The sequence below is a fragment of the Maniola hyperantus genome, chromosome 16, assembly GCF_902806685.2.
Source record: "Maniola hyperantus chromosome 16, iAphHyp1.2, whole genome shotgun sequence".
NCBI lineage: Eukaryota > Metazoa > Arthropoda > Insecta > Lepidoptera > Nymphalidae > Maniola > Maniola hyperantus.
This window is the reverse complement of record NC_048551.1, coordinates 12,931,775-12,944,852: the sequence shown is the minus strand read 5'-3', so window position 1 is coordinate 12,944,852 and position 13,078 is coordinate 12,931,775. Positions and strand designations below refer to the sequence as shown.

At 40.9% G+C, this 13,078-nt stretch overlaps 1 protein-coding gene across 1 annotated transcript; it reads right to left on the bottom strand.

Annotated features, from left to right (window-relative positions):
• Positions 1-8,613: 8,613 nt before the first annotated feature.
• Positions 8,614-9,928, bottom strand: LOC138403409 (uncharacterized). The gene has a single exon (XM_069503875.1). The coding sequence runs from the start codon at positions 9,895-9,897 to the stop codon at positions 8,614-8,616; it is 1,284 nt and encodes a 427-aa protein (XP_069359976.1). The 5' UTR covers positions 9,898-9,928.
• Between the last annotated feature and the right edge of the window lie 3,150 nt (positions 9,929-13,078).

The window sequence follows — 13,078 nt, the reverse complement described above, 5'->3', positions numbered from 1 at the left end:
CCACTTCTGTCCGTGTCCCTTACGTTGATTTATGGGAAGTCTGCCGTGAACCGACGCGCAGAGTTTCAGATAATGCTCCTAATTCGGTCGAACCAAAATTTCAAATGAAAAAAAAAAGAATTTTAAATAGAAAAAAGGACGTCTTAAACCCTTGCCCTTCTTTTTTCCTTTCTTTCGTTTTCTTTCTTTCTTTCTTTTCAGGATTTCGTACCCGAAGGGTACCAATGGAACATGACATGCCAGGAGATCTCCTCATGATGTTTCGTGCACCATTAAAGCAAGTAATATTTAATTGTTTAAAACGCACATTACTACGAAAAATCTAGCAGCTTTTCATGTTATGTGCGTACCCGGAATTGAACCCTGGAAAAGAAAGCCGGTGTGTTAAGTACCATTATCACCGCTTTTTACCCGACTACGGCAAAGCCAAAAGGAAGGGTTATGATTTTAGCAGTCTATGTATGTATGTTTGTATTTATGTGTGTGCCACCGTTGCACCTAAACTACTATTAATAAATGAGGTATCAATCGATTCGTTGTTATGGTCCGGGTGACATAGGCTACATTTTAAACGAATATGTTACATCTAAAAAAGGGGGGATCTCCAGAAAAATTTACCCAACTATAGTCAGGTAAAAAAAAAATTCAAAGATGTCGTAACTTATTTCCAATCAGCCAACCACCAACACTTATCAAAGTCAAAGCTCAGTCGAGGCCCCTTTTAATTGATTGATGCGAGGGGCGCGTTATTGGAAAAAGGCCCCATTTACAATTCCACCTCCACACCGGTCCCCCGTGTTGATTTACGAGTCTCCATGCTACCTGTAGGACTAGTATGAGATTTAATATCTCGGTAACGTTGATTGAATTCGAGTGGTGAAACTCAGTGACATGACCCTTTGATCTACTCGCGCGGTAGTGAGCGCTGTGGTCTTGCAGTATGCTTGAGGCTTTTTAGCTTCAATACTCAAGCGACAGAGGCGCCGGGATCACCAAACCCTTACGTATGACTCGTGATACACATCTTTCAAAAATTAAGTGTTTTTTTTCATTTTTTTTCTGATAAGTGGGAAGTCCCGGGATTGATTCCCGACAGGGGTAATTTGAGAATTCATAATTTTTAATTTGCCTCTGGTCTGGTCTGGTTTTAGACTTCATCCGTGGCTAGTCATCACTCTACGGGCAAAGCCGTTCTGCCAAGCAATTTAGCGTTATGTCGCGTAGAAACCAATCAGGGGTCACAGGTTTCATGAAACTGCCATACCATTTGCATGTCAGTCCGTTACTTTCTTAGACTGTATTATCACTTACGGTGAGATCGCCGTCAAATGCTAACTTGTATCGAAGAAAATTAACATTTAATTGCTTTTAATGTCATGCATTCACCTCCGATTTATCACCGATAATATCACTGACTTTTGTTCAGCAACGTTTTCGGAACGCTAGCCGTAGAGCTGGCTGACCTTAAGCTTCAAAATAACTGTGCTAAGGTCCATTTTAATTTGCCATTAATGAGTTTAGACGTTCGAACTCTATCAACGTTGGCGAGATGTAAATCTCATACTAACCCTACCAGCTTGTTTATCCGCATTTGAATTCAATTTATATGCGATTCATAACTTCTTTAGAGACTTCGCACCTCTCGAAGAGAAAAGAATAACCGACGAAGTGGCAAACGGTTTGTGACTGCTTCTTCTTCTTGAAATGCCGTCTCCTATCGGAGGATGGCAATCATTAGCGCTATTTGCACCTTGGACACTGCTGCTCGGAAACGAGATCGGGTACTCCTTCTATACCTTATTATAGCGGCATAGCGGCATAGCAAGTTTGTTATAGCGGCAATATAAATACATTCAATATTTTGTGAAAATTTCGGTTCGCAAGATACAGCGAACTGAAGAACGGACGGACAGACGGACGGATAGCGGAGGCTTGGTAACAGGATGCTGTTGGTCGTCGTGCAGTCCACGCGGACGAAGTCGCGGGCATAAGCTAGTCCTGTATAATATATTTTCAGTTTTTCTGTTTACTTCAGAGTTAGTAAAAATTTATTTATTTTCTTTTTTAACTTGATTACAAGTTTAATGATGGAAGGTTTCAATTACTGCATTATTTTATTATCTTCTAAAATATTAACAAGTCTAAAGTTACCGCGATGTACCCCGAAGGCTTATAACTAATTTAACTTTGAACTGAGCTTGTAAAGTAACTTGTAAGATTAGGTTCACTGACTTTATCTCTTGAGATGAATAAAGGTTCATTGGTTTTTCATTTTTGTGGTTCATCATCGTCGGTATAATTTTGTTATGATGGTGCTTTAAAATTTTAAAACTACCTACTAGTGTAATTATTATAAAATAATATCATACTTAACATGTACCTACTAGAAATTAGAAATGTATATAACCTATGATTACCTACTTAACCTATTTTAATTCGGTACCTAGTACCTACCATGTATTCACTGTGCGCTTTAAGATACAATTTTGTAACCCACTTTTTAATAGCCTGTAAGTTCCATGTAAGTGGAAATTTCTTTATGGAACAATAAATGTCTTAAACCAGATCATCAACAACGGGTCTCCTCTTCGAATTAGCAGGGCTTGGCTATAATCTACCACACTGTCCAGATGTGCATCAGCTAGTATGTAATACAATTCACTCACGCTCACTCTCATATTCCATGTGACGTGATATCACGCACCATGAGAACCCACCTAAGGCACTTCAGGTGGCCTCGGGTAAAATTTCTCAAGGAATATCGAGCCCAAGTAGAGATTTCTTTTTGTGAATATAAATTTAAGATTTTCGTGCTCATTACTTTCATCGGTGATTTAAAAAGGTCAGACTGAAATGACTGGCCACCGGTTTTCTTTATACGTAGACGCGCTACGGCGTAGCGCCAACGTAGAACTTGATTTATTTTTTAACGTTTAATCCGTCCGTATTTAAATCCATCGCTGGCCCACTACTGAGCACGGGTCTCCTCTCAACATGAGAAGGATTTAGGCCATAGTCTGTCAAGCTGGAACAGTGCGGATTGGCAAATCCACTAAATACATTATGACCTTAGGCACTTATCCCGCCGCCGACGTCAGCTACAAGTTATCGACTAATCGTATTTTTTCGCTCAATAAACGTACAATTACTGATTAAACGAACTTACCTGTAAGTGAAGTTCTATCATAATCATCCGAGTATTTATAATTACGTTTGTAGGGTCGGCGCTGTTTTCGTCGTAATTTCGTTTCTAATCCTTTAATTTTCTTCTTAACATATACACATTTATCACCCTTACGTTTAGGCATTGTAAAAACGTTATTTGTTTTCCTTTTTTACAGTTTAAATATCACTTTAAATATCCCTTTTTTAAAATAAAATAGGCGAAGGCGTAGTGGAACGGTAGCGCACTAAAAAGCGAATGAGTAAGGCGTACGGGCGTCAGGATGACATTATATCAATCAAATCTTTTTTCAAAAATATATTTTATAAAAATCTCAATGAAGTGGACGGTATCTACTATCTATGCGTATACTACCTAGTTTATATAATCTCGAATACGAAGCATGAAGTATAATCGTTGTATAATTCCGTGTCGATAAAAGAGATCAATATACCTATTAATAGTTGATCGCTGATTGTGCACACTACTGGTGAGAACTCTCCCTCCAACTCCTACCATCATGTGGTTCATGGTAGAGGTAACGACCTTGAACAAAGCCATAAGGTATCCTCTGACACCCAACAGAATAATGGCGAGTTAGGACGCCTATACACTTGTCCGATCCGAGTCCGTGAAAATACGTTCTGAAGCAGTCATAAAACTATTTGTATGGTAGCTTATGCACTACATTCGATATCTCTCTGTCATCCAATTTCCTTCCGTCATTTTTTGATATCCATTATAGGCGCACGCTTGACCACGATCGCACCTTATCAGAAGTGATGATGTGGCCTAAGATGGAACTCGTTTGCCTAGAAGGTGCCTATTTAGGTACGCTTGTTTTAAAGATACCCGGATTATAATTAGCAGGAAACACTGATCTCGGAAGAGTATTCTTGTATCCGTGAGAATATCTCGCATGTGCCTCGGATTCAAATCGGACGTATGACGTAGATATGTCAAAGATGTCCAATGAATAGCTTAGATTTGAATCAGAGATCGGATTAGTGCGTAAGCAATATCCGAAATTCGGATCGAGTTTTTTATATCCGTATTTTCACGTATTCGGTTCGGGTAAGTGCGTGATCACTTTTAATATTATGTCCCCATCCAAAAGTTTGTAAAGAAGCTTCACTTCAAAAAGATGACTTTAATATTGAAGAGAGAAGAGTACTCATAGATTTTTTAAATTACTTTCATAATATAGTTTCAAAGCAATAGAAATGAAATGAATGTGGAATCCAGTTTTATGTTTTATTCAAAATGGTTTCTTCGTATAAATTTCAGTTTCTATAAACAGTAGGTAACTTTTACTTAGGTTTCTAAATTAAATTAAATTCGTAGAGGGCATAAAAAGTGACCTTGCTCCTCGATCTTGAACACAGTTCAGCAATCATACAGTAGGAAAGTGCTTTTGTTATTTTGGTGGTTTGGCATTTCACAGATACCTAAGGTGCAACGAAAGAGTGGAGTGGAGAGACGTGGCGTCTTTTGTGACAACAACTTATACTAAGCTTCATATACTTTGATATGGTTGAAATACGGTATATTTGGTATGTGTGTGTGATAAGAAATAACGAATAGAAACCACGTTAAACCACGTGAGATACAAAATAAATAGGCACAAGGTAGTCCGGTGACCGTTCTCTATAAGGTCCATGTAGATAGGTGCTTGCTTTAAATACACTTTATCCAACTTTAAAGTTGTTAAACTGTGATCTTAAATCTTGATGCCTCCCCTCTTTTAATACATCACGACAGACCAAATTATTTTTGTAGTTCTTTCATCCCATTTCATTCGAATATGACCTTTATGTCAAATTGGATAAGGCGATATAGGAGTTACTCAGATGGAGTTTTGTTTTTGTGGAAATGTCTGAAAGTGTTCTTTTGTTGGCAGGTGTAAAAAAATGCCGAATTTCGTGGTAACTTTAATGAAACGTGTTTGGAAAATATTTCATTTCGATTTTATGTGTCACGCATTGATGTAAATACACATAACTTTTTAATTTAACAACTTGCTTTATGATGGGCTTTAAATGTGGGAGTGCTATAAACAAACAAAAAAATAACTTTTTTAAACTTACTTAATTAAATTTTGTTATTATACTGCTTGAACTACACTGTGACAACGATTTCGCATTCCTCCAAGGCTAAGCGATATTAAAATATAGTGAATTGGGTATTTGACTCCAATTTTTATATTACTTTATTATAAACTAAAATAAAAATAATGAGGTAAACTGAAAAAACTAATTAAATCGATCAAATAACAAAAAAGTTGCATTTAAATATTTCTGATTAGATAGAGATAGCGATACAGCAGTTTGACGTCACACCTACTAATGCCATAGTAGCTTCGTTCGGTTTCAAACAAATTTTCGTTTTGCGAGAAAGGGATAAAAGACCCTCCCACTCCAAAATTAAAATGCCTGTAACTTTGTAAATCTTTGTTGGATTTTAATATTTTTTTCAGTGTACGTCATTATTTTTATCCTAGTTTAAAATAAAGTAATAATATTTATCAAATTCAAAAGTAGGAAAATACCTAATTGTGACAGACTATGACACCCTTCTCATTCTGAGAGGATAACCATGCTCGGTAGTTAGCCGATGATGGGTTGATTGATAATAATGCGTTATGGTATGGTAAATGCTCGTAGCTTTAGTTTTAAGTACGTGATTAATTTTATTATCAGAGCTATATCATCTTACAAATATAACAATTTTGACCATCAGTAAGTATAACATGTTACCTATTCTAAATAAATAATTTGACTTTGACTTTGACTTCAATGTTTTTGTTACTCCCGAATCGAAGGCGGAAGTCTTAACCATTCGATTATCATTTATGAACAAAAAATATATGTACACGCAAAAAACGCTAATCTGAAACCGCTCTTAGTTCCACCCAAATTAATCTAACCTAGTTAATTCCACCTTCGTAAGTAAGTATTATTTTAAGTAAAATATGTTATCTCAACCCAACAATATTTACCCGTATATTTATTTTATGCTCCTTTTTACTTTGCTCCAATTTTCTACGCGGATAAATAATATCAAACGCTGACAGGCTCTGATGGACAGACCCCAAATGTATTTATGGAGGCTTCCAGTTTGTTTTCACGAATAATCTAGAATAATATTTTGCTACATTTGAATGTTTTACGATTTTTTTTGTAGATCCTTTAATCTTGGTGTTACCCTTTAATTTAATTTGAATTGAAACCACCAACAGAATTACACGTAAAGAAGTTGCGCGATGCCATAGGTGCTAGCACATCATCATCATCATCAACCGATAGACGTCTACTGCTGGACATAGGTCTGTGTAGGGACTTCCACACGCCACTGTCTTGCGCCGCTTGGATCCAGCGGCTCCCTGCGACTCGTTAGATGTCGTCCGTCCACCTGGGGGAGGGGGGGGGGTCTTCCAATACTGCGTCTTCCGGTGCGAGGTCGTCATTCTAGCACCTTGATGATATGAATGAATAAATATAAGTTTATTGTACACTATGGTTTATGGGTTTAATAAAAACTGCCATACTCTTTCCAGGTTAGCCCGCTTCCACCTTAGACTGCATCGTCACTTACCATCAGGTGAGATTGCAGCCAAGGGCTAACTTGTATCTGAATAAAAAAAAAAACACTACAAAATTATTCAAAAAAACCACACAGAATAATGGTACAACGTTTCCATACCATCATACAAAATATAACACTTTGGTACTTTTTATTTTTTTTAAATTTACATGGCAGCCATTTTGAATTTTTTATTATTTGTTGTTATAGCAGCTACTTTACTTCTATTACGATTCATGAGATACTGTCCGATGACAGACAAACATATGGATAGACAGCGTAGGCTTCGGGCACGGAATCCTAAAAATGAAACGCGTCTGTGAAACGTCACTTACAAAGGGAAAATCGGCGTAAAAATGGCGGCGCCCGTATTCAAAGGGGGGCAAGAGAAACAAAAACTCGAACGTTTCGGGGGCATAACGGAATTGCGAAACCATGAATGCTTAATGCTCACAGGCCCGGGGATTAATTTGACGGTGTTTTCCCATCGGGCCTGGGAGGATGCATCGGCTTTGGAACTTATTAGGCTGTTCGTCCACTGACCACTTCTTCATGAAACTGCTATTCCATACTTTCATCTAACGATCAGTTAACAAGACAGACGCGTTCACACAAACACAATTTTTGAGATCGATATCATTTCTACGCTATATAAATCTCTGTGAATACATTTTTAGCGTTTAAACTATCGTGAGTGATTTCCATATAGTATATTTGTACGGCTATACTCACAGATCCAGTCGACGTTAGCCCGACTAGTTTCGAACCCATCCGGGGTCCTTTATCAAGGGGGTCAGTTCGCGCACGCGTCGTATTTAAGACTGCGCGCCACGCGTGCAGCTGCCCGCACAACCCGTTGTGAGGTGATGACTCCAGCGATGAAGATCAGCAAGAACTGTCGGGAGACGATCTGCAGCTGTCTCCAGAAGGCAGAAGTTTAAAAAATCTTTATATAGAAAAACATCTTGCCAAACCTCTTACTAACAATTGAGTTACAAGACAGAGCAAATCTTGGACAAAGGTTTGCGATGCCATGACCGATAGATATGCAGCTTAACTTAGCTTAATATTGCCAGAGAATAGAAGTACTCGTAGATTCCCACGGGGAGATGGGACGCATCGATTTCATAACGTAATAGGATTAATGTCTTGCAGATTCGTGGTTAGATTAATTTGTTCCTGTTTTCTTATATTGGGTGGATTTCAGCATTTTTTGGGGTTCCGTACCTCAAAAGGGAAATAGGAACCCTTATATTATGACCACTTTGTTGTCTGTCAAGAAACCTATACAAGGGTACTTTACGTTGACCTAGAATCATGGAATGCAGGTAGGTAGGTATGTCTTGTAGCACACGTAAGGGGAAAAATACGAAAACCGTGAATTTGTGGCTACATCACAAATAAAAAGTTAAATGTGTTCATGAACAAATGTTAGTATTTTCAACTTTCAAAGTAAGATTACTATATCAAGTGGGGTATCATATGAAAGAGCCTTTACCTGTGAATTCTAAAAAAAGATTTTTATTTATTTTTTTGAATAATAATTTTTGATTTATCGTTTAAAATGTCGAAAAAATCCGACTAATACGGAACCCTCGGTGCGCGAGTCTGACTCGCACTTGACCTTTTCTGTAATAGGAACAATATTTGTAATCCGTAGCTTATTCTATTGTAAGGCTAAGTATCCACTATCAATAAAGCTGGCAGAGCCATTCTTGGTAACTCACGCACTGTATAAATTTGAAGCAAGCTAGCGGCTGCGATCCGCGCTCTAGGGCCTTCTTTTCTTCTTTCTTCGCTCTGGGCTGGTTTCCGCACTTAAACGTTTCCGTCTGTTGTGCGTGCATTGCCCCTCCCCGCTGAAGTCTTCACTCCAGCCATCCAAGCTCACTCCAGAAGCCGAGTAGACCGCCCAGGTTGCCGAGGGCTTCGTGGAATGAGGTCGGGGAACCCAAATGGCGTTCGCGTTGTTCTGCTACGCCCGTGCACTCTAGGACCACGTGCGTCGGTGTTTCGTCGACCTCCATGCAAGCCCTGCACAAAGGACTGTCGGTAACACCTATAACGAAAAGGTGTTTGTTTAGTGGGCTATGCCCTGTTATGAGTCCCACCACCTTCCTAAGTTTACCTCTGTCCAGGCGGAGTAGTTTGTTAGTTTGCCGTTTGTCTATGTTGGGGAAAGCCTCTTTGGCTTGCCTGCAGTCTGTTGTGTTTGCCCATAGTTGGGAATGCTCTTTTAGTGTTAGTTCATGCAACCAGGTTTTATACTCACTGAAGGGTATGGGAACAATAGGTTCTGGCCCGATCACCTTCAATGTCGTAGCCTTTCGTGCTAGTGCGTCGGCCGCCTCGTTTCCCTGGTCTCCATCATGTCCTTTGACCCACCTTAGGGTGATGTCGTTTGACATGGCGAGTGTTTCCAGAGTCTTGTGGCAGTCTTGTATGAGTTGTGAGGTCGTCGAGAATCTAGCCAAGGCTTTAAGAGCAGCTTGGCTATCTGAGTTAATGTTAATTTTAAAGTTTGTTACCTGTCGATTGGCCACGGCTATAGCCGCGGTCATAATGCCCACACACTCTGCTTGGAAGACAGAGTTGTCCTTACCGAGTGCGTGACTTATTCTCATGTTTAGTTCTTGGCAGTAGGCTCCAGCTCCTGTGCCCGTTTTCGTTTTGGATCCGTCGGTGTACACTTCTATTGTGTCTTGTGCTGGCTTCGGATCTAAGTTCTTCTCTGAGTTTATCTTGTAGTTTTTGTCTAGTATGTGTTGTTTTTCGGTTCTGTCGCATTTCCACTGCAAACGTGGTTCTTTGTTTATGTTTTGCCCTAGAATTTTAGTGTGCATTGTGTTTTGTTCTTTCCAAAGCCCTGAGGTTTTCAGTCTCAGGGCTGCGAGTGTTGCTTCTTCTTTGATGTGTATGTGTAGGGGCGGAATGCCCAATATGACTTCTAACGCTGCTGTTGGTGTGGTACTCATGCAGCCGGTAATGGCGAGGCATGCTTGTCGTTGAAATTTCTGTAGTTCTTGCTGGGCGGTAGTAAGGAGAGTTCTTGGCCACCATACAAGTGCAGCATATGTTAGTGAACATCTTACTACCGATAGGTATAACCATTTCATTATCTTTGGTTTTAGTCCCCATTTTTTCCCTAGCATGCGTTTGCATTGGTTTAGTATTGCTAGTGACTTTTTGGTTTTATCTTCTGTATGCCTTTTCCAGCTGAGTTTGCTGTCCAGTGTCACACCGAGATATTTTACCTCTGCGGACAGTTCAAGGCTTGTGTTAAACAAAGTTGGTGGTTTGGTTAGTTCAATTTTCCTTTTGTTGGTAAACAGTATCATCTCTGTTTTCTTCGGATTTACTGTAAGTTCGTTTTCATTGCACCATCTTTCTATTAAGCGCAAAGCTCGTTGCATGACTTCGTATAATGTGTTTTCTAGCTTGCCACTGATTAGGATGGTGAGATCATCTGCATAACCAATGGTATAGAACCCACTTTTGTTTAGTTTGGTTATCAGGTCGTCAACTACAAGGTTCCATAGTATTGGTGACAGGACACCTCCTTGAGGACAGCCTCTCGCTACTATGCCTTTTGTGACTCCGTTGATGTCTAGTTGTATGATTCTCTGTTCTAGTAAAGCTCTTATCCAGCTGCGTATGGTTGTTGGCGCCTTGTATCTTTCCAAAGCTTTGTCTATACTACCGAAAGTTGTTTTATCAAAGGCTCCTTCAATGTCTATGAACACGCCTAGTGTCGATAATTTGTTTTCGAGGTCATGTTCGATTTTGGTAACAACAGAATGAAGTGCGGTTTCTGTTGATTTGCCCGTACTGTAAGCGTGTTGGTGTGAGTGTAAAGGTAGATGTTTTAAGGTTCTGTCCCTGAGGGACCTGTCAACAAGTCTTTCGAGCGTTTTTAGTAGAAAAGATGTAAGGCTGATTGGTCTGAAGGACTTCGGCAATGTGTAGTCACTCCTTCCAGGTTTTGGTAGGAAGACCACTTTCACTTCTCTCCAGGCCATTGGTATGTATTTGTATGCTATGCAGGCCTTGTATATTATTTCCAGCCATGGTGTCAGTTGAAGTTTTCCCCATTGTAAAAGTGCTGGGAAAATGGTGTCGGTCCCTCCTGTTTTGAAAGGGTGGAAGGTGTCAATAGCCCAGCTGATTCTATCTCGCGTGACTATGTTGTTGGCAAAGTCCCAATCCTCTTCTATTGGATGGTGACCAAGGGTGCTTCCCCAGTCTGTTGAGTCTACTATTCTACAGCCAGGGAAGTGTGTTTCGATGAGCGTTTCGCTTATCTCTTTGTCGTCCTTGGTGTATGTTCCGTCCGCTTTCCTCAGTGATCCGAGTGTGCGGGTGTTGTCATTTGCTAGAATCTTGCGTATGCGAGCAGCAGTATCGTTTGATTCTATGCTTGTGCAGAACTTATGCCAGGAAGCTTTTTCCTTTTCCCTGACGCGTTTATTGTATAGGTATTGGGCTTCCTTATAGTTGTCCCAATCTTGTTCTTGCTTGGTGTTTTTAGCTCTGTTGAAAAGATGTCTGAGTTTTTTCCTCATTCTTTCCAGATCAGGACCCCACCAGTTGTTTTTCGATGGTTGCTTTATGTTGTTTTTCTTTAGGGGACAAGCTTGTTCATAGCTTGTCTTAATATATTTCGTTAGTTTATTTACGTTTTCTTCGATGTTGGCGATATCATCGATGTCTTTTGGTTTATTTACGCCTATCTGATGTGTCAGCAGGCTTTTGTATTTTAATCTGTCGGTTTTTCTTGGGTTTCTCCTTGGTACGTGTGGAGTTATCATGAGATCTAGCTCGTAGCATATCCGCCTGTGGTCAGATAGTGAAGGCTCGTCACTGACTCGCCAGTTTTTTACCTGATCTGCGGCTCTTGTTGACGCTAAGGTTATATCAATTATGGTTTGGTACCTACTCGTCACGAAGGTCGGTTCGGTGCCTATGTTAATAATTGTTAGGTTAGTGGTTAGTATATAGTTCACAAATTGCTCACCACGTTTGTTGTTGACTTTGCATCCCCATAGGTTGTGATGCGCGTTGCTATCGACAGAGATAATTAAATCGATGTCGTTATCCTCACAGTGTATTACAAGTTCCACCAGTTCTTTTGTTGGTATTCCGTCCTCAATAGGCATGTATATTGGTGCTAGGACCACCGGTCTTGGTGGTCGCCCTATGCCTTGTTGTATTCCGTTATTTATTTTAACTGCTGTCAGATCTCTGGAACAGTATTGTGTTAGTAATAACGCTGTAATACAGCGTGGAATGTAGATGCATGTTCTTGGTGGTTCATCACTGCTGTGTGAAAAGATCTTACCATGACAGCTTCCGAAACCACATATGGTTTTTCCCCTGACCCACGGCTCCTGGATCAGGGCGATGGTCTCGTCTTCAACCTCCAGCTGCCTTCGTAACGTGGCCGTGGCAAGGTGTTTGTGCTGGAGGTTGGTTTGAACGATCTTTATTTTTCCGTCGCCCTCTGTGCCGGGGTTTGTTCGGCAGGGGCAGTTTTTTCTGCAGCGTTTTGTGTCTCCCTTCTCTCCCGGGGTTGTGTAAGGTTAGTCCGGGGGTCCGCTAGCATTTCCTCGATTTTGTCGAGGACTGTGCTTACGGAGGGCTCAGGTGTTGTTGCGCGGAGCTGACTGGTTGGTTCATCCACATCCATGTCACCACCCACCTCAGGCTCCTCTCGGTTCTCAGGCTCTAAGTTATGTCCGGGCGGTACATCACTTAGTCCTTCGTCCGTGAAGAACCTGATGTAAATAGTGCCCGTGGAGTAGGCGACCTTCCTGCCGCGCTCCAGAATCGTCGGCAGCTCCTCGTTGGGAATTCCTAGTATGAGGAACACACCAGGAGGGCTGCTAGTTGTTCGCGAGTAGCTGAACAATACCCACTGTGACACCTTATACCACGGGTTTTGGTGAGATAAGACCTGATGAAGTTGCCCTATCTCCCCGTCGTAGTCTGGGACATATAGCCCCGACTTTACCCTGATTGGTATCTCGGTCTGTTGTATCACAGTGAGTCTTGTTCCGCTCTTGGGTGATGTTAAATTTGGCACCACGTTCTTGAGCCAGCTTAGCGCTTGGTTGTCGTGGCACCACATTTTCAGAACACCCTCGCTGAGGAAGGCTTTACCTTCAAACGCCGGGGCGTATCGGGTTTGGCCTGGTGCCAAGGGTTCGATGCAGGCCGCGAAAATCGCCTTCTGTATCAAACCCTGTATGGTGTTCGCCTCAGCTTGGGTTAAGTCAGTCCTAGGGGTAGTTGTCACAGCCACACTCAAGTGCGATTGGACGGCTTTCGCGTAGT